Below are 22230 nucleotides of genomic sequence, written 5' to 3'. Positions count from 1 at the left end.
GCACGAAATCTGAATTCTTCATCGATGAGAATGCCCCTGGATGAGACGAAGTCTCTGAGGCGTTTGTAGAGCAGACGCTCGAACAGTTTGCCTAGAGACATGAGGCTAATCGGGCGATAACTCGTCGGATGATTATTCCGTGGTCAGCGGACGGATGCGACTGAGACCGTAGGCGAGTTTGTAGCGTATTTGGCCTTGAAGATGAGGAATTCAGCATCTAACGTTGGGTATTTCATGCGGAGGAATTCCGCGAACAGCTCGTTTGTGGATTCCATATCTGCACGTGCCCAGAAGGGGCTGCCCCGGGACTTTAGCACACTCGCCTTACGTCAAAGCTCCAATATGGGAGTCCCTCGACGTTTGGATTGCCGAATTGAACTTTTTCACTCACCTTCGAGTTCCCGCCAAAATTGTGACAACAGTGTTGTCGTATTCTTTTATTATAAGGTTTTTAAGTATTTATGTAAATTAAAACTATTTTTTATTCTAATTTACTTTTAATTTAATGTATAATTATTTCCGTTTCTCTGTTGAAACAGTGACAGTATCTCGTAAATTATTACTCTTCAGTTTATTTGCGACATTGCGAGGTTTTAACAACTAATAATGGTGGGTTGTAAATCGTTTAGCATCTTTGAAAGTTAGTAAAAAAAACTCGAAAAGTTTCTCGGGCTCTGCCAAAAAACCACAAAGTCTCAGTAAACTACCATCGTCTTACTTAGACATTATTCTATATCATTACATTTAATCTTGCCTTGCTCCGTTCATTACAGTCCATGATTTCTATACATTATAAATAAAATTGGAGCGTCTGTTTGTAATATTGAAATAACCGCTTTTTACTACACGCATATGAATATGGTATGGTATGAGTATGGTATGGTATGGTATGGAATACGTTACATACGCCATAATAACATTTTTTACAATTTTGGTCTGTCTGTCTGTTTGTTCCGGCTAATGTCTGGAACGGCTGGCCCGATTTTGACGAAATTTTACTAAGTAATAAAACAAATCGAACATTGAAAGTGTTTATTTAGTTGAATAATATTTAAATTATATTATTATTAAGTGAATTTTTTAAAATATTTTAATTATTCAAAGATTGTTACATCATAAACTTAATGTCAATATAAATTAAAAGAACTTGGGCTCAGCCACAAGGGGTGGGTTCGATAACAAAGGCCCGAGGATAACGATAATAACAATAACTATCCGAAGATGAGTCAGTAAACCAGGGGCAGCTGCTGCCGCTGCAGCTGGGGATAAATTTTCCCATGGAAAGAATGCGTGCTTCTATTCTTCTAACTGGCCTCAACGTTTAAAGGACTGTATTGCAGCCAATGGAGACCACGTCGAATAAGCTTTTTATACTTTAAATTGTTTTATATTTATGTATTAAACTAACACACTGTAAAAGTAATAAATGTTATTTGCAATAGATTTTTTTTTATTTTTAATTGTAACAGTACCTATGGCCAGATATAGATAATTTATATTGTATCTTAACTTATATCTTTAAACGAGCAATTCTTGCATATTAATATATATATGTTTATAATCTGAATCTCGGAAACGGCTCCAACGATTTTCATAAAATTTAGTATACAGGGGATTTCGGGGGCGATAGATCGATCTAGCTACGATTTATTTTCAGAAAATGTAGTTTTATTCGTGTTTTCAATAATCAACTCTTCCCGACATCTATTGGCGAATAATAATACTATTTTTCTTAACTTTAAAGACACAACAAGATGGCGTTATAAAAAAAAACCGGTCATCATCTAGTTTTTGTTATAAAACACCAGAATGTGCTCGTATTATTATTCATTCTTATTTATATGCTTATTGCAACGCATGTGACAGCACATTAAAGCAGCAGACCAACTTGAAACCTCTTCAAGTTATCCAATCCCGTTTTTGCAGAATAGCCGTCGGAGCACCATGGTTCCTAAGAAACGTGGATTTCCATGATGACTTGGAGCTTGACTCTGTCTACAGTCGCTATCATTGCGCCACTTCGAAAAGGCGGCACGACATGAAAACCCTCTTGTCGTGGCCTCCGGGAATTATATACCCGATCCTGTAGACCGAATGGTAAACAGTCGACGTCGCCCTAAGCACGTCATTACGGATCCTCCCGATCCATTAATGATAATGATGATCCATTTCGCCTCGTTGTTCCAAAAAGGTGGCGATGGTGAACGATCGTGCTCTTCCACTCGACGATGATGTTGGAAGGTCTGTTGTTTGTAGACGATTTCCATTTATTATGATTTTTTTATAAAATTTGTAGTTAAGGTGTTCAGAAAGTGTAAGAAAAGGTTTAGGTGTTGATCACACAATGGCATAAAATTATTTAAATTAGGTAATGTGAGAAGAAAAATCTTGACAAACTTGAGATAGTTAATATGCATTGTCTTATTCGCTGACTTGTTGGAGAACCGTGAAAAAACTGTAGGATGCTTTCAGTATCTGAAATGTCAAATAAATGTCACATTAAAATTTTGTTTTCAATATAAAATAACGTAGAAATTGCTATTGTGAAGATGAGCTAAGAGAAACAGCGGTAGCACAAAAATGTCATCTGACTATTTGTAAATTTACATGATTACAAATGAAGGAATCAGTTTTTAAGGTCCTTGTCCGTTAGAAAACAGTCTAGCTTGTCACCATAACTAGCTAGTAACTAACTGTCAAAATACTGAAATATTAATAAGCATAAATATTGAAAATAAAACCTATTACAGTTAACATTAATACTTTTAATAAATATTGTAATTGCTTAAGCAAGTTGGTGGTGCCATCTTTTAACAGACGGGATAATCATAACGTTTTTTAAGCTATTGCATAGATTTTATCGCGGGCCTTGAGCGCGGCTTGAGAGCGGAATCGTGAAATTCCGTAACGAAAAAAACCTTCCACCCCTCACTACGCGTACTATGTAGCTCGCGTTCAACACATTCACACGTTACGCTTGTATAGTGTTTAAAGTAAGAAGTCTAAGCACCGCTTTATGTACTATCAAAATATGTGATATCATTTCGTGGGTAACACAATGATAGCGCGATTCAGCTTTTGCGTCAAGCGCCATCTATCGGTGACAAACGGAATTGTAAAGTAGAAAATTATATCACATTACAATGCGTTGGGCGTGCTATTTTCTATCGCTTAGTCGAAGAATTTTATTACTACTACTACTACTAATTCAGTGATTGGAGTGGCATTAAAAATAAACTAGCTAAACCGTTGATTCTGGGCGAATGTTTAAAACAACAAGAATATTATGATAATAATTGTATATGTTGGCTTATGCAAACTTAGAAATGGCCTACACATAGTCATGGTAGCAATTAACATTTCTCCGAATCCAAAATTAGACGAGGTAGAGCATTTTATTCATCGCACTTTACTGGAGTACACTGAAGAAGGGTCGAAAATACTTGGTACAAATGGTAATAAATTTCCACTTATCTTGGCTGGCGATTTCAACATCAACTTCGCTGATAAAAAATCAGAGCGGTTGACAACTTTTCTTTCGAAAATATTGAATTTGAAAATGAATAATGATCCACAAGAATCCACAACAAAATATGGGACCACCATTGACGCGGTATTTTCCAGATATTTAGATGATATCAAGTCTCAAACTTATGTTTCTTATTTCAGTTACCATAAACCTATAGTTTCAATGAGAAATATTCCTGAATAACCTACCTACATGTATTGTAAGATAATAAAAATATTTTGAACAATATTAACTTCTCATTTATTTAATAAAAGAAAAAAAAATGTTTTCTTATCGGTGACCACGCTCAAAAAGTGTAACTTGAATTAATATTAAAGAAAAACAAAGGAAAAAAAATACTGTATAAATAAAATAAATAAATAATTATAATTACATAAGTTGATAAAAAATGCTATGCAATAGCTTTACCGCGGCAGTCTCCGAGTGCCACACGTTTTTTTTTTTTTTATATTAGTATATTAGTTAAAAGTAATTTCGTTAAAATAAATTAGATTTGAGTTATGTAAATTCACTAAATTATCTATTTTGAATATTAAGCTACGTTTCACGCTACGTATTGTTTTTTTTTTTTTTATTGCCCTTGTAGGCGGGCGAGCATACGGCCCACCTGATGGTGAGTGGTTACCGTCGCCCATGGACTTCAGCAATGCCAGGGGTAGAGCCAAGCCGCTGCCTACCGCATTATGTTTTGCAGTAATTCTATTCCTTTGTATATAACAGATTATATATAGTTGCTATAATCAGCACAACAAATAAAATAGCTAACTGTGTAAAAATGTGTAACTGTGTAACTGGCTATACGTCACACCATACAAAACTTAATTAAGAGTAAATATATATTAGAATGAGGGTACATGTTATTTTTTGCGTGATTGGGGAATTGATTTTGGAATTTTCGGACATACTTTCATTTTGTTCTATGCGTTATCTATGTACTTATTTAATACAAGCGGACCGCTCCGGCTCCGCTCGAGTCCTTAGCAAAAATTTCAACAATATTTGGCGTTGTTTTATTTTTTAAATAAAATAACACTTATTGCGGCATAACTATAATAGTTAGACATAATATGCTGTCGCGACACTTTTTGTAAATATTAATGTGTTCTACAAAGTCGTAGTGCATATTTTATTCTATCATCAATAATTTTCGCAGAGCACGCGATGTAAAGAATATTTTCGTTAATTTTTTTACACCTTAGGTTACATTATTGGAGTTTTAGTAAGGATCCCTAACTTTTTTCAAAAAAGATGTCACTATGCCTATGTCACTCGGAAATAGTGTAGCTTCCAAACAGTGAAAGAATTTTTCAAATCGGTTCAGTAGCTTCGGAGCCTATTCAATACAAACAAACAAATAAATCTTTCTTCTTTATAATATTAGTATAGAAGTATAGATTATAAAGCTGAAGAGTTTGTTTGTTTGAACGCGCTAATCTCAGGAACTACTGGTCCGATTTGAAAAGTCTTTCAGTGTTAGATAGCCCATTTATCGAGGAAGGCTATAGGCTATATAACATCACGCTAAGACCAATGCAAGCTGAGCACCAATAAAGAATATTTCAAAATCGAGGCTTTAACGCCTTTTGAGAGCTTCCACTGCGTGCGCTGCGGAAACGGTTAAAGTTTCGCTAAAGTAATGTATGAGAGTCTTCTCTATATCTGTATCTGTCTAATGTATGAGAATCTCTTTTGAAGTCTGTTAAAAAGCATGATTTTGGTACCTTAAATAACTCTTTAAGGTCCTTAAAAAAGCTTTTATCAGATGGGCCACAGGGGCCCAAAGTTTCTACCCCAAACGGAACAAAACTGAAATCTTTAGAGAGATTTTCATATTTCCGCCGTTTGAGGCCTTCAGCCGTTGAAGCAGCGCTGCCAGCGTTAGAATTAGTCCCAGGAAGATGTGTCGGTGCCATGGTATCTACACAAGTCGCATCCCAAACGAGCGACCGACCCATCTTCCAGGGAATAATCGACATACCGTCTGGTCTCTTACCATCGCCTCGCACCAAACCATTCGGTTCTAGAATGGCTGGCACGCCGGCGCTGACAAGGGCCCGACGGATGATGTCATTTATTCTGGCGTGGCGGGATATTCTGCCAGCGTTTTTCACGCATGAGAGCCCGTGGTAACCAAAGCGGTCGACAATGTTGCCACACTGGCAGTGATGCTGAACATAGTAAGGTGCCCCCAGGCGAAGACAGGTTGCTAAACGAAAGCTATTGTCGGACATTAGAGTGCCGGTGTGAAGTGATGGATGGGCCTGCAACCATAGCCCCGATTCCCATTCTGCAACTGCAAGGAGGCGAGCACGCTCTGTTGAATCTCTACATGAGTCAAGTAGATTTTTACGTATCCATTCACAGTGCGGCTCATCCCACAATCGCTGAGAAGTCGGGACCGTGGGCAGATTAGTATTAGGGCAGGCTAGTAACCACTCATTTCTTGCTTCAGTCATATAACTGATTTTTGGATCCAATAAAGGCGAAGACAAAATTTTAGAAATGAGTTCGTAAGTACTGTGGACTGAACCAAGAAATGCTGGTAATGCTACACATGAAATTTTGCGGATGCCTAGGCCCCCAAGCTTTATCGGGAGAGAAGCTAGGGCCATATTCGGTCGTCCATGTCTACGTTCAAAACATCGCCTTCAATGGTGCCATCATCGAGATACCACCTGTTTAATTTTGATTTCAAATTGGTTATAATTGGGTGGATTGCTAAACTAAAGATGGCCAGCCCTAAAGGATCACCTTGCTGACAGCCTACTTGAGAGAATATTAGGTTATTCTTGTATACTAATTTTGAATATTGACTGTAGCATTGCCAAAGATATGGATAACAATCAGAAATTTTGTTTTTTATTTGCATTTTAGCAAGGTAGCCCTTGTACCTTAAAAAAAACTATTTGAGGCCTCAGGAGACCAGAAGGCCGGTACGTATTTTGCACAAAGAATTAGAATTGCTATCCAGCGTGGAAATGCTGCCAGCCTTCTGGGAACGCTGCCAACTGGCGGTGAGCTAACGCAGGAAGTAGCTTTACCTAAATAATAATTATTTTTATTCATTTATTAGATATAATTAGATTATTACTCTTTAATAATCTATTATTAAAAAAATATTTTCACTGTCTACGTAAATGAAGAGGCAGGTATTTTAGCGTTATGCCAAAGTAACTATTCCACGCGGACGAAGTCGCGGGCAAAAGCTAGTCAAAGATAAAACTTACTCCCATAAATTCTCTGATGGACAAATCAATGAAACCCCCCGCCGTGAGAATGACGGGGCTCTGTGCTCGCATCATGATTATTAAAAGGGTCCTTTTCAAAGGTTGAGTGAGGGTGTACCATGGACATTCATATGCAGCATCCGCAATTTCTTCACTGTATTTACGAGAATTTTACGTTATTGTTTGTTTGAAATGAAATTTACCTAAACAAAGATAATTAACCAATCACGTACCGCATTACGAAGAAATTCTCCTTGAAAGCAAAATAAGAAAACTTCAAGTGACGCTCCAAGGATATACCCAAACATTGATGTTTTTTGTATATTACCAATTGCTTTGTTCTGGAACAAACAGCTTTTTTTTTAATGCCCTTTTAGGCAGACGAGCCTATAGCCTGAGCGGTTACCGTCGCCTTCATTAGACTTCAGCAATGCCAAGCAGACAACCAAGACAGCCAAGCCGCTGCCTAATGTTACGTACTCTTCACAAGCCTCGTTTGAAATAAACCTCTTTTCCCGACTCCAGCCCCTGTATGACCTTCCCCCGTGAAGGCCATGGGGCGACCCGAGGAACAGGCGTGCTGCCTGCGCTGCACGTCAGCAGTTCCACGGAACTGTTGTGTAAGAGCAACCGGTTGGCGGTGTACCGCGTTCCAACCTGGCAGGCTGGTTCTGGTCCACCGGAGTATTGTGGAATACCGAAAATGTGGAAGCCCGGGGCGGCCTGTCAGGCTGCCGTATCGAGACGGCCGATGTAGAGTCGTTGACTATCGACGGGCGTCCTAGGCCTGGCGCCGCGAGTCTGGTTGCAGTGTTCACCGCGGGAAACCCCCTACTCTGTCTGGATTCTGGCCCCGGACGGGATCGGACGTCGGGTGAGAGAGAGCAAGGGGAGTCGTTTGGTGGATAGGGCCCTAAAACATCCTTGAACCCGCGGTCTGTTCTCAACATCTGCAGACCGTCAAGACCCACATACCCAGCGCGCCCCCTAGGCGCAGAGACCTCGTAGGAGGTTCAGTACCCGGCCCGAAAAAAAATAAAAAAAGTAAAAATAAAACATCCACCCTGCCTATTTCTGTCGTGAAGTATAATGCGTTTCGGTTTGAAGGGTGGTCCGACCGTTGTACTGTTAAAACGGAGACCTTAGAATGCATATCTCACGGTAGGTGGCGGCTTTTACGTTGTAGATGTCTATGGGCTCCAGTAACCACTTAACATCCGGTAGACCTTAGCAATAAAACAACAAAAAAAACACGACGATCTGGACTTTGAATCGATCAAGAAACAGCTGAAGTCAGCGTCGGAACGTTACCTCGATAAGACAATGCGTCATGATAATCGCCTCATCGTTGCCGCCACTGACTACTCACCGACTCCGGCTCATGGAGGAGCCGTCAGAAACGCCCTAGATATGTCCTTACGGTTCCTTCTGATCCACTAACAATATTATTAGACGCTTCCAGCTGTAGCACTAAGAGCAGGCTTCGGGACATTGGTAACCATACTCGGCAAAGAGTTCAACGTGCAACCCAACCTAAACATCAGCCCGCTGAGTTTCTCGCCGGATCTCCTCAGCGGATCGCGATTCCGATCCGGTAGTAGATGCATTCGCAAAACAGCTGCCCTTGAGTTGTTGAGTCTCCTTCGAAGGCACTCGGGCAATTGTTAGCAAATCCCACCCCTCCTGGCTGAGCCTGTGCCTGACCACCTGTCCTGGTGAAACTGGAAGGCCTCCGGGCCACAAGTAATATTTCCTTCCCAAAAGAAAAATACTCTTACCACAGCCAATTGATATGCAGTAGTGCAGATGATAATAATGGATACGGTGAATTGCACCAAAAGAAATTCGGATATACAATTCTTAATATCCTTCGCTGCGTTCAGAGCACACTTATGTTGCGAAATAGCACAGTGAAGCCTTTCTTTAACGATTTTTTCTTCTTCCGGTGTTATAAGATTCTACAAGAAAATTGATGATCATGAAAATGTCGACCTATTAATATTTAACCTATTAAAGAAATCATTGATGATTACCTTTTTGTTCACCGGTATATTGATGCAGATATTTCGTATCGACAAAGCCACTAGCTTTAGTCTACAACGGCAGCCTGCGACCACCGACGCGAAGAAGATATTAATATTGAACACAGTATATCCCGTGAATACCATCATCATGCACTGAGCAAAGAAAATCTAGTAAGTTAAATATATATTTGTACCTTTGTTTGCTTCGTATAATTTGGATAATTTTGGCTAATTTGAGTCTTTAGATAACATGAGTTGCATCGTATTTAAAGCTCCTGACAGCTACGTCGAGGATCGTGGGTTCTGTGTAGAGAGCCCTCCTTTGACCATGCTTTCCTGTTATGAACAGGTCTGTGGGTTGTATCTCAGCGTTTAACACCAATGCAAGAAGACTTGCTTATGTTAAGCATGTATATTAGTTTCTGGTTCCCATGGTACCGGGAATCCTAGCTAGAGGTCAGATGAGCCTCTGTTTGTTATTGGCACTTCTGCGAACTCTCGAGTTCAAAGGGCACAGTTGAAATCCGCCGTAATAAAATACACAAAATTTGTCATAGGTATAATTAATACGACTAGTGATCCCGCAAAAGTCGAAGTTCGACTCTAATTAAATGAAATTATAAGTTTGAACATTACTTTGGTTCTATTGTCAAATACTTCGACTACTACTACTTCTATAATCACAGATTTCGCCAAGACTCCATTATAGACAAACAATATTAATCTATTCAATTTGACTACAGACTAAGAGACCACAGAATAAACAAAAGAGTATATTATATATATGTGTGTGTGTGTCAAATACATGGTAGTGGGCATAATATCTTGTTTATTGATTTTTTGTATTTTTTATGCATAATTAAAAAATATATTAGTATTCTGCACTCCTTCTCTATATTCTCTATAAATGTGGGAAATTTCATACTCCTCCGTCCGCGCAATTTTCGTAAAAAGGGGTACAAAGTTTTTGCTTAACATATTAATATATTAATACGATATAATACTATAATGTTCATAATTTGTAATAAAACAAATTTTGGAGGACGGTACGTTATCGAACTTAATGTAGATAGATCCTTCTGTTGGATCGATACTTCGAATGTTATCGTCTCTGACGTCCCTGTCTCGATAGTCACCATTGACATTTGACAGTATGACTTTGATGATTGAACGCGACCGTGGCTTCAATAAGACCATAACTTCGGTTTTAGAAGAAGTCATTCCTTACGTGACAGCTAGGTGAATATTGTGCCTTTAGGCACACCTATGTTATTCGACGTGACATGTTTCTCGTGTGCGCTTTTGTGTAGATCGACACTGTAGGGTAGTATTCTTATACGTAACTATAATCCAACCATACGTCCGAGTCGAACACCAGACTCACGTGGTGGTTCAACGTGGCTCTGGGATCCCTTAAAAAATTGAAAATACAGAAAGAAATGTACGTGTAATAGGGCCGCTGGGGCGCCGCCAGGGCACGTCTGGAGCTGACACTGGACGTGGCAGCATGCAGACCGCCAGTGGTAGATTAAACAGGCGGGCCACGACCGACTAATCTACTACAGCCGAAACACAAATGACACTTACACCAGAAACTCTATAGGAATCAGCAAGAAGTGTTTTGCAGGACACAATACCTGCAAACCACCCTTGCTGGTTGAAACTGGCAGCGAATGAAGTGGATGGATGAAGTAAACAAACAACTACTTCGCTGCTATTACATTGTTTCAAATTGCGAAACTAATCTTACAACTCTACACGAAATTCATTGAAATATATCCAGACCTTCAATTAATATCAGAACAACGCTTAGCAGATCAAATGCGAGCTATACACCGCAATAATAGGACTTCAGCCGCAGAAAGGGAAATCATAACGACCGAAGTAGAACAAAATCAACATAGTTTGACTTCAATATCTACAAATCCAACTAACTCACCTCCCATAAATCAGGCAAACATAATACACAGTACTCAACATGGTTCACATGATACAAATAACAAAAGTACTTTTAACTCAACAGAAGACATAGTACACACACCATAGACAGACTCACAAATAACAGACCTTGTGCTTACAGCCTCATACACACTATCACACACACCATCTGCACATAAACAAGCATCAGATACCCAAACAGACCAACCTAATACTACAGAGAGAATACATTAATAGTAATATATCAATAATATATCATACATACCTGATAAAACTTTGGTTTTGCAATAAGCACCCCTTATCTAGTGCAACAAAATGTTTATAAATAAGTACTGCTTACCTGATGTATAAGTGCAAACTCATAGCCGGGTGATTTCAGTTCATTAAACGGGTATCTTAAATAGAAGGAAAAATACGTCATGATGCTGCTATATGATATGATGATTGATATTATATATTACACGCTAATTATTGTAATTGATTTCGGTATTAGCAAACGACAGCTTTACCAAAGCCATGGCCAAGCCAAGCCAAGCCTTTACAGAACCATTGGACAGAACCATCCTACATAATATGTGGACTCATATAGGCTTTGAGCTATCAGCAATAATAAAAAATATACTTACACAAACAGTTTTGTACTTATAAAAAATAAATATTACTCACTTAGCTCGAATGAAAAATGTGCTGCTATGCTCACCCGTGAACCAGAAAGTAGTCGACAAAACAACAAATGCACTGTTGAACTGTAAAAACCGGGTCGTCTCTTTATCGACACTGGAAAAAAATATGCGTTTAATCAACAGTAAAGTGAACATCGCTTAATAATGGAATATACTTAATTGTTAAATAGCTTTAACGAAATATTTCGATGCGTTTAATCAACAGTAAAGTGAACATCGCTTAATAATGGAATATACTTAATTGTTAAATAGCTTTAACGCCATGTTTCGATGCGTTTAATCAACAGTAAAGTGAACATCGCTTAATAATGGAATATACTTAATTGTTAAATAGCTTTAACGCCATGTTTCGATGCGTTTAATCAACAGTAAAGTGAACATCGCTTAATAATGGAATATACTTAATTGTTAAATAGCTTTAACGCCATGTTTCGATGCTTTTAATCAACAGTAAAGTGAACATCGCTTAATAATGGAATATACTTAATTGTTAAATAGCTTTAACGCCATATTTCGATGCTTTTAATCAACAGTAAAGTGAACATCGCTTAATAATGGAATATACTTAATTGTTAAATAGCTTTAAAGCCATATTTCGATGCTTTTAATCAACAGTAAAGTGAACATCGCTTAATAATGGAATATACTTAATTGTTAAATAGCTTTAAAGCCATATTTCGATGCTTTTAATCAACAGTAAAGTGAACATCGCTTAATAATGGAATATACTTAATTGTTAAATAGCTTTAACGCCATGTTTCGATGCTTTTAATCAACAGTAAAGTGAACATCGCTTAATAATGGAATATACTTAATTGTTAAATAGCTTTAACGCCATATTTCGATGCTTTTAATCAACAGTAAAGTGAACATCGCTTAATAATGGAATATACTTAATTGTTAAATAGCTTTAAAGCCATATTTCGATGCTTTTAATCAACAGTAAAGTGAACATCGCTTAATAATGGAATATACTTAATTGTTAAATAGCTTTAACGAAATATTTCGATGCGTTTAAGCAACAGTAAAGTGAACATCGCTTAATAATGGAATATACTTAATTGTTAAATAGCTTTAAAGCCATATTTCGATGCTTTTAATCAACAGTAAAGTGAACATCGCTTAATAATGGAATATACTTAATTGTTAAATAGCTTTAACGAAATATTTCGATGCGTTTAATCAACAGTAAAGTGAACATCGCTTAATAATGGAATATACTTAATTGTTAAATAGCTTTAACGCCATATATCGATTGCGATTTTCGATTTTATGCGATATGTCGCTAGAAAAGCAACAGACTCCACAATCATAGTGAGTCAGTGTTTTAGTTGTCATGTTCAGGTTCTTTACGTTAAGTGGCTGATTGCTTTTTAAAGCACCCAATGAATAAAGACGATGAAAATGGGTTCGTGAATACGTAGCATAGCACCATAGTCACGAATCCTGACCCCGAAATGGACATCCGACATCTTCCATGGTATCCTATGCTCCCATCCATTACACAATGGATAAATTTCAAATTAGGGTTGTTTACGGAGACTTGCATTCCCACGGCCCTTCCAGGCCATCACTCAATGAGGAATATTGGTAATCCACAGGATGGTTTAAACTATTCATAACCCCGCTTGTAACGAGCATGAAGAGGCCAAGCTGTCACGCTAAAAAGTAGAATTTCATATGGCACATTTGAAGTAGGAGACTATAATAAAATGAAGCAGGACACTATAATAAAATTTTAAAAACCTATTTTCCAAAGTCTTTGGACAATTCTCAAAACCCCCTTTGTACACTCACAGAACATCGATAATCATCATCTTCAACATCTCAACCTGTCCATTGTCCACTGCTGAACATAGGCCTCTCCAAGTGATCTCCAGTGCGGCCGGTCCATCGATAATGATCAGACAATATTATAAAATAAGATCGTAAAAATAGGTTGCTCTTTACATTGTAATTAGAGTATAAGCGTACCTTGCGATAATCCTTTGGCCTTCCAATCCGTTTTCAAAATACAATATTTCTTCAGTTCCATTGATGATCTCCATTATTCTATCGTATCTCAATAACAAGGTTAAAATCTTAGAAATCACTGCGAATTCCATAAAGAGAAGCAAAGCTGTTTCCGCCATGAGATTAATGTCACCCCAGATGTCAATAATGTCCGCGATTTGTACGCAAGCTGCAGCAACTGGTTAGAAAATAATATGTTTACTTGTGCTACTCACGGATATGATCTTACAAAAATTGCAATCTTTACAACTTAGATAGAGATCGCAAGCCATAGACCTCGTAACGTCACACATCACAACGACATTACATAGGTCATCGAGCAAATTGTAGCGGGGGACTTCCTTCACCAATTCAAATAGCACGTCGATGTTAGGAAATTCCTTAGAGCTAAAAGCCCCTCGATCCGGGCTCACGTTAGGTATCCTACCAAGGAAAATCGTATTCGAATGCGCGCCCTACAACGCGACGTGAAATCTAGCATCGACGAAGTCCGAGACGCCAGGTGGTCTAATTTCTTAGAAGGACTCGCCCCAGCAATCTTACTATCGTTTAGCTCGGACTCTCAAATCGGATACGGTAGTAACTAGGTTCCCCCTCGCAGGCCCCATGGGCCAACTCGCGATGTTCGATGACGACGAAAAAGCAGAGCTGCTGGCCGATACATTGCAAACCCATTGCACGCCCAGCACTCAATCCGCGGATCCCGTTCACATACGAGTAGAATTAGTAGACAGTGAGGATGAACGCATAGCCTCCGTACCACCCTCGGACGCGTTGTCACTCGTTAGCCCGATGGAACTTAAAGATCTGATCAAAGACCTACGTCCTCGCAAGGCTCCTGGTTCCGACGGTATATCTAATCGCTTTATCAAACTTCTACCCGCCCAACTCATTACGATGTTGGCATCTATTTTCAATGGTCGCTATGACGAACTGCATCTTTCCCGCGGTGTGGAAAGAAGGGGACGTTATCGGCAACCATAAATCAAATAAGCCGAAAAATTATCCTCATGTCTCTAGGCAAACTGTACTCTGCTGACTTCGTCCTCTCTCCCTTCCTGTTTAGTTTATTTATCAACGACATTCACCGGTCGCCGCCGACCTGATACGATCGTTTATTATTTGAATAGAAACAAGTCCCTAATAGAGAGTAAGCTAAGGAGCGCACTCTTGACCCTCGGACAGTGGTTCCGGAAACGGCGCATCGATATTAACCCAGCGAAAATTACAAAGATGCTCTTTCAAAAAAAGGGAACCCGTATCTCCTCCCGCATTAGGCGCAGGAATCTCACACCCCCGAATACCCTCTTCGGCCAATCCATAGCTTGGGACATGAGGTTCAAGTACTTGGGAGTTATCCTGGATGCATTCATTACATGCCACCCACACACAAAGTCTGTCCGCGACCGTGCCGCGTTTATCCTCGGTAGGCTTTACCTCACCGCACCCACATAGACACCAATCATGTTTTTGCAAGTTAGCCGTCGGACCACTGTGGTTCGTGAAGAATGACGACCTACACAGCTATCTGGGTCTTCCGAATCGATCCGGAAACACCTGAAGCTAGCGTCGGAACGGTACCTACTTCGATAAGGCCTCACCGTTGCCGCCGCGGATCCCATCCTCAATTCCTGTCCACGCAGAAGCCAGTCATCGTCGACGCCCTGGACACATCCTTACGGATCATCCATCAGATCCATTAACAATATTATTAGACGCCTATAACCCTAACATTAGGAGCTCGCCCACCTGTCCTGGTAAAACTGGTTTTCTTATATCTGAGTTCATCACTATTGTACATAAACTTACGAGTATGGTTGGAATATTAAAATGCATCATTTTAAAATTTCATTGTAAGGTGTTACGCACCAAATAGATATAGGAAAACCAGCCATGCATACACTCTGACGATGATCCTTTGAGTCTTCGTGTATTGATCTCGCATTATTAATCCAGCCCATGATAAAGTGTTCAAAGTTATTGTTAAACCAAACATTTTGTTTTTTATAAAGAACGCCATGGCCACATCGAAAAATGACTGAAAATAAAAATAAAATCCGTTAGTGTCTGATTTAGAGCGTACATCAGGTGAGGTGACAAGAGAGTATTTTGGCTAATCATGGCCATCTTAGGTAGATGATCTCTCGGTCCACCTATATTACATGAGATTAGCAAATGGGTCGGGTTTCTGATCTCTGACTTTATTAGGTTTTAGGAACAAACAGTTTTTCCGCGTCTGCCAAAGTAAATATATTTTAAATTTATTTGAAATTTATAAACTAGTTGTCAATTTTTACTGGATCCGAATAAAAACAATCGGAATATATGCGTAATGATACATATAGTATATTAAATGATTTTCTTATACAATGATATTTCCTCATATCATTCAGAATAATTTAGAAGTAATATTACCAAAACTAGCTTGTAGGTGTGTCTACAGCCTGGACTTCAAACGCAAACTGAGAGCTGGTTCAAGCCCAGAATTCCTCCTATGCAACTGGCAATTACGCGTTAAGGGTTACAGGGGCGGAAACATTGTATGGGAAAGTAGCCTATGGTCATGAAAATCCAGATACGGATTGAGAGATATAAACCCTTTGTCAAATTATCTCATACTGAATATCAGGTTTCTTTGTCATTCAATTATTATCTACGACAAATGATAATGGTGTTAGCATTAATGTATCTGTATCAATTGGTCAGATAATTTTTGAAGTTTGTTATTGGACACATGCCAACTTTCTCAACTTAGAAAGTAGGTAAGCTTAGAATTACTACCAGACTTACGTGGTAATCTCTCATATGATGGTTTCATTCGTTGTTTGATGAGAGGAGTGGCTTCCTCTCTTATGTCGTATTGTGATCCTCCTCCTTGCGTCGATAATCCTCAGTGCTGAGGGTCGTGGCCTCCTCTAATAACTTGCATTATCTTGCGCCATTCCTGCCTGCCCTCGGCTGTTGGGGTAGCAACGTGGACTGAGGTATTGAGAGTGGAGCGTATTTGGTCCGACCAGCACATTGGGTTTCTGCCTCTGTGCCTTCTCCAGCATACCTTGCCTGTTACCAGCAGCTTTTCCAGATTGTCACCTCTCTTTCTGGCGATATGTCCAAAGAACTCGAAACTGTGATACTAAAGTATTAATATATTTTATATCTAGCTTAATACGTACGCATAAAACGATTCGACGACATTCATCCACGGGTTTGAGAGTTGGGTGTACGAATGGTTCCAAAACACTTGTAAACTATCGTATGGACAACATTCGCAAACCCATCATTGTAATCGTCCACGGAGCCTCCTAGCCAATTGAAACGGTTTTGATTTTCGAGCCGAAAGTATCCATGAGTTTGGATCTGAGCTGATGCCGACGGATCGTAGACCTTATCAATCGGAATCTCTTTAGCTTTATATTGAAGTTCAGTGTGCCTCTCACTGTCCGGTTTTAACCGTATTAATCACAAAGACATCATTGAATATTTTCCTTTTTGCCGTCATAGTGAAATCTATCACATTTTTGATAGCATATTTTTAAAATAACCTAATTGTAATTTAAAGTTTACTGCCAGTCGCCATACATAGATCACTACTTTAAAACGGCAACTTCATACATAAAGACCTATAAATACATACATTTATATTCATTAAAAATAGAGGGCATCATGATGTTTAATATGTTCGTTATGTCGAGTTTCACTACATGAATAGAAGATGAGCTCAGAAGATCGCTTGACTTAAAGCATAACTCACATAACATACATACTTATCGTATGAATTAAATTATAGAATTTCATACGAATATTTTATTAAAATACTGAATTCGGTTCTGAGTCAGGAATGCAACATAATGGCAAAGTAACTTCTATTACTAATTCAAATGGTAAGTAAACTGGCTGTTTAATTATTCTGGGAAATCAACCAGATGTCAAATTAACAGCTGCGCTGAAGCTTTGCGACACTTTGCTACCTTGAGGCTGAGAAGGGGCATGGTGGTAAAGCCAGACCATGCCGGGTCAGGTACCACCATCATTCAATAATTACCTCGGTTTATATATTAATTTATGTCATTTTTACTATATGATGTCGCGTCTTATAAAATTGGTATAGTGCCACCAACTTATCTGTGAAGTGGCTAAAACACGAACTACGGTCGCCGTGTTGAAATGTCATTCGACTATCAGTGTTGGGTACGCAGCACGTCACCCGTATCAATAAGGCGAGTGACGTCAACCCGGGTTGGACGGGTTTATTAATCTTATAAGATTTCTTGAAATCCTATAAGACGCCGGATGCCCGTCTCGTGGCGATTATTCGTGTCGATCTGAAGCAGTCAATGTAGGGTCCTGAGGTGTACGATATCGTACAAGCTCACTCGAAATTAAAACTCAAAACTTTGCTACTGAACGTAAAACCGAGCCGACCGATCTGTCAATACAACCGAATTTCTTCTATGTTCAATAACCGACGATCTGTTCAATAGTCTTCAATTCTTCAATTCTTCAATAAATGTCTTCGAGGCGCAGATGTCTTTACTCGTGCGTTTTTTGGTGATCTTCGTTCGGAGGGTCGGCGGCCGGCGGTTGGCAGGTAGTCGGTCGAGGGTCGGTCGGTAGGTCGGCAGGTACCTGACAGCGTCGCAGGGTCGCTTAACTACCTCGGAATGTTACCCTACAGAGATCTCGTGTAAAATACGGCTCTCGTCGAGATCATTTTCACTATGATCGGCTCGGTTTATTCGTTATATCTATTTATTTAATAAATGTATATACTAATGCCTTATACTTAACTATTCTATGTTGTAATCCCTATCGATACATATAACTTATTCCATGCTTAATCTATATGACGCGCCCGTATAAACAAAATACCCGGTCCTGAACACAGATAAATGCTGTTTGTTACATCGTTTCGGGACGCGGGCCGGGCGCGTGTTCATTTAAGTTAATATGCTAATCTTAAAACTATCGGGAATAATAAAGCAAAAGTGTATACTATTTATTTCAAAGCAACTTAGGTTCTATTCTTAGTAAAATCTATGTGCACGTTACCTATATCCTTATCTATCTATATGCACTCTATATAATTTATCTATTTGTTATTTATCTATTTGTTATAGCTCTATGTCTATGTACGTATCTATATAAATCTATTATTCTATTCTATATTCTATTATATTCTTCAACTTATTCTATAATTATGGGGCGACGCCGCTGTCGCCAACATCCTCCCCCTCGTGCGTAGCACCGACTCCTTGTCGTGGCGACTCTATGGGCGTGGGCTCGTCGCTCGTTGCAGGCACCAGCAGGATCATCTTGGAGGCAGGTCTCTTAAGCAGACCGCCGCTCGTTCTGACGTCGACGGTTCGTACGCGGTTGTCGGGGCCTGGATAGGTGTGGACAACTTGCCCGCGCGGCCATGTGTTGCGTGGCAGCGTGGAGTCCACTATGAGGACGGTATCCCCACACTGCAAGTCCTCGCCAGCTGCTCTCCCGTCGATCTTCCTGGGCAGCAGCGTAGGCAGGTATTCCTTGACCCACCTACTCCAGAAGTGGTCTGCCATACGCTGCGCCACTCTCCATGTCCTTTTGCCGGTCAGGTCTTCGTCTGTGTAGTCGCTGATTCGCGGAGCTCCGCAGGACCTCCCTATGAGGAAGTGGTTCGGCGTGAGTGCTTCTGACTCCCAACTCTCTTCCCTGGCGACGAGAGGTCGCGAGTTGACGACGTGCTCCGCCTCCAACAGAAGAGTGTGCAGAACTTCTTCCCTCGGGTGTCATTCCTTCAGTGTGACGGCCAGCGCGGTCTTCACGGACCGCACCAAACGTTCCCACGCGCCTCCCATGTTCGGCGCTCCCGGCGGGATGAACTTCCATTTTATGTTCATCTGAGCGGCCCGTGACACGACGTCTGCTTCCCTTGCATTCTCGATTGCCTGCTTGAGCTCCTTGTTGGCGCCGACGAAGTTAGTCCCATTGTCACTGTAAATGACTTTGGGCATTCCTCGTCGGGCGGCCATCCTGCGCAGCGCTAACAGCATTGAGTCTGCCGTCAGTGACGCTGCTAGCTCCATGTGAACTGCTCTCGTGGTGAGGCATGTGAACAGCACGCCCCACCTCTTCTCGTGACGTCGTCCTACAGTCACCGTCATCGGCCCGAAGTAATCGACAGCAGCACAGGCGAACGGCGGCTCTCCATGTCGTAGCCGCTCTATCGGCAGGTCTCCGGTGGGCGGTAGTCGTGGTGTACTCCGATAGACCTTGCACCACTGGCATCGGACGGCCGTCGCTCGAATGATCGATCTTAGACCTAGGATCCAGTAGCGCTGCCGCACCTCGTTCATCACCGTTGCGTGGTTACCGTGCTGGAACGCCTCGTGATAGTGTTTGATCAATAATCTCGCTATCACGTGCTTCCCGTCCAGCACGATCGGTCGCTTGCAGCCTGCATCTATGTATTGCGCTGCGTCGATACGTCCGCGCAGGCGCAACAGGCCATCTTCCATCACGACGTCGAGCCGTCGCAACTTGGGGTGACGTTCGGGATCTTTTTCACCGAAGCTCTCTCCTTGGCTGTTTCTCAGTAGGATCTTCTCCGCCTTCTTCAAGTGGGGCGGATCAAGCGGCAGCCATGCTTCTGTAGGTGCTTCCGGGGTCCTTAACTTCCATGTGGATCGGGGTTGCTTCGTTCGTGTCGTCCTCCACGTGGGATCTTGCTGCTTCGATTGTCTGGACACGCAGGCGCTCTCCTTCCGGGGTCGACACAGCTCGATAAATTGGAGGACCCTGGCTGTTGCTCTCAATAACCTGACCCAGCTCGAGAATCTGTGCGGATCGGGCGTGGGTTGAGCTTCAGCGGTCCTCGCCGTAGCGACCAGGTAGGCCTCTTTCTCTTCTCCAGACGGTTCTTGCTTGAATGTTCGCGGCTTGGGCCAGCGCGATTCATCCCACGTCAGGAACTCGGGTCCATTAAACCACCGATGCGTGTGGTCGAAATCCGCCGGCGCCTCTCTAGTTGCGTCGTCTGCTGGGTTTTGCGAGCCAGGCACCCATCGCCATTCTTGGGGCTTCGTTGACTCTTCTATCTCGGCGAGTCGGTGCGCGACGAAAGGTTTGAACGTGCGTGGGTCGGTCTTTATCCATGTCAGGACTGTACTGGAGTCAGTCCAGTACGTCCTTACACCGACTGCGATGTCCAATTCGTCCGCTATCGCCTGCGCCATCCTTGTCCCCAGCAGCGCAGCTTGCAGCTCCAGCCTTGGGATGGAGACTGGTCTCAGTGGGGTCACCCTGGCTTTCCCTGCTAGAAGCGTGACGCGGTAGGTGCTCTCGTCTGTCCTCTGACGCCAATAGACTGCACACGCGTAGGCCTTCTCGCTGGCGTCGGTGAACGTGTGCAGCTCCCCCTCAGTGTTACAGTACGAGAAGCACCTTGCTATTCGGAGGCCTTGCAACATGCGAAGGTTCTCCATATAGCGTTTCCACGCCACCTCGTCCTTTTCCAGGATGACGTCGTCCCAGTCGATCCCGCTCCGCCAAATGCTCTGAATGAGCGCTTTCCCTTCTATTAGCACGGGTGATGCCAGCCCCATAGGGTCGAAGGTTGACATTACCGCGCTAGTCACTTCTCGTTTGGTCGGGGTTCGTGCTTCTATATCCTTTGAGTCTCGTGGATGGATCCGGAATCCCATCTCGTCCGACTCGTAGAACCCCCGCAGGCCCAGGGTCTTTTCTTCCTTCGACCCCAGCTCTATGTCTCCTGGGGTCGCACCACCTGCGAGGCTCGCCAAGACGCCGCGCCTATTCGATGCCCAGCCTCTGAGCTCGAATTTCGCTCCACGGTGGACGACATCCACTTCGCTGGCTATGGTTATAGCCTCTTCTTCCGTCTCGAAGCTCTGCAGGTAGTCGTCCATGTAGTGGTTTCTTTCTATTGCCCGCGCGGCTTCTGGATATTGATGCCTGTACTCGTCAGCATTCTTATTTTTTACGAACAACGCCGCGCTCGGTGAACAGGCTGCTCCGAATATGACTGACGTCATTCTATACTCTTTTGGAGCGGCCTCGCATCAATCTTCTCTATAGAGGAATCTCAGGCTGTCGCGGTCCTCGTCCCTGATCCTTATCTGCAGGAACCTCTCCTTGATGTCCGCGACAACCATGACGAGCCTTTTTCGGAACCGCAACAACGCTTCGAACAGGGATTGTAGGTCCGAGCTTCGAAGCGGCCGTCATCGCGTCTCCAACCACTGTCGTCCTCCTTCTACAAGATGTCAAACGCCTTCGCCTCCATATCCATGTTCGGACACTTGGGTGCGACTCTATCGTGAAGTGCTCCTTCACCGGTCTGTCCAAGGCCTCTTCGCGCATCGATACATGGGCGCAGGTGAGGAAGTTGACCTCTTTTGCGTTGTTGCCGTCGAGACCATGTAGCACCCATCCCAATTGGGTGAATGAGGCTACCGGCTGGTTCCTCCTGCCCCTGCGCGTCGTCTTGGCGGCGATGAGTCCCCAGTTGTCCTGCCCGATCAATAGTTGGGGGGATTGTTCATCGTAACATAACTGGTCCGCCAGGCTCTTCAGATGCGCGTAGCCTTCGATGGTCTCCCTCTTCAGTCGCTGGGGTGCAAGGCTCATGTCATCCATTGTGCGCGCTCCGAAGATCGTCCTCTTCTGCCGCTGGTGAAGCCCTCGAACTCGGATGTTAAGCTTCATCGAATCCTTCTTCGTTAGGGTCTTCCCGCCCACGGTCTCGAGGTGGAGCGTCTCCTTGGGTCCCTTCAGGCCGATCTGCTTCGCCACGCTCGAGTCTAGGAGAGTTA

The 22230-nt window shown here is 42.0% G+C and overlaps 2 protein-coding genes across 3 annotated transcripts; both read right to left on the bottom strand.

Annotated features, from left to right (window-relative positions):
- Window positions 1–1018: 1018 nt before the first annotated feature.
- On the bottom strand, window positions 1019–17017 carry BmOR-10 (olfactory receptor-like). Of its 2 annotated transcripts, none has more exons than XM_012692595.4 (10): window positions 16205–17017; window positions 15284–15452; window positions 13376–13592; window positions 11385–11495; window positions 11059–11113; window positions 8790–8933; window positions 8535–8714; window positions 6979–7097; window positions 6757–6910; window positions 1019–2475 (listed from the first exon to the last, which is right to left on the bottom strand). In XM_012692595.4, the coding sequence occupies exons 1-10, from the start codon at window positions 16217–16219 to the stop codon at window positions 2422–2424; spliced, it is 1218 nt and encodes a 405-aa protein (XP_012548049.2). In that variant the 5' UTR covers window positions 16220–17017; the 3' UTR covers window positions 1019–2421.
- Window positions 16610–21450, bottom strand: LOC119629713 (uncharacterized). Its single transcript, XM_038016567.1, has 3 exons — window positions 19231–21450; window positions 18653–19146; window positions 16610–16850 (listed from the first exon to the last, which is right to left on the bottom strand). Exons 1-3 carry the CDS (start codon window positions 21448–21450, stop codon window positions 16610–16612), a joined length of 2955 nt encoding a protein of 984 aa, XP_037872495.1.
- Between the last annotated feature and the right edge of the window lie 780 nt (window positions 21451–22230).

The sequence above is a fragment of the Bombyx mori genome, chromosome 16 (assembly GCF_030269925.1).
Source record: "Bombyx mori chromosome 16, ASM3026992v2".
In the NCBI taxonomy this organism is placed as follows: Eukaryota; Metazoa; Arthropoda; class Insecta; order Lepidoptera; family Bombycidae; genus Bombyx; species Bombyx mori.
Note: the sequence above shows the minus strand (reverse complement) of the source record. Positions and strands in the feature narration are given on the sequence as shown.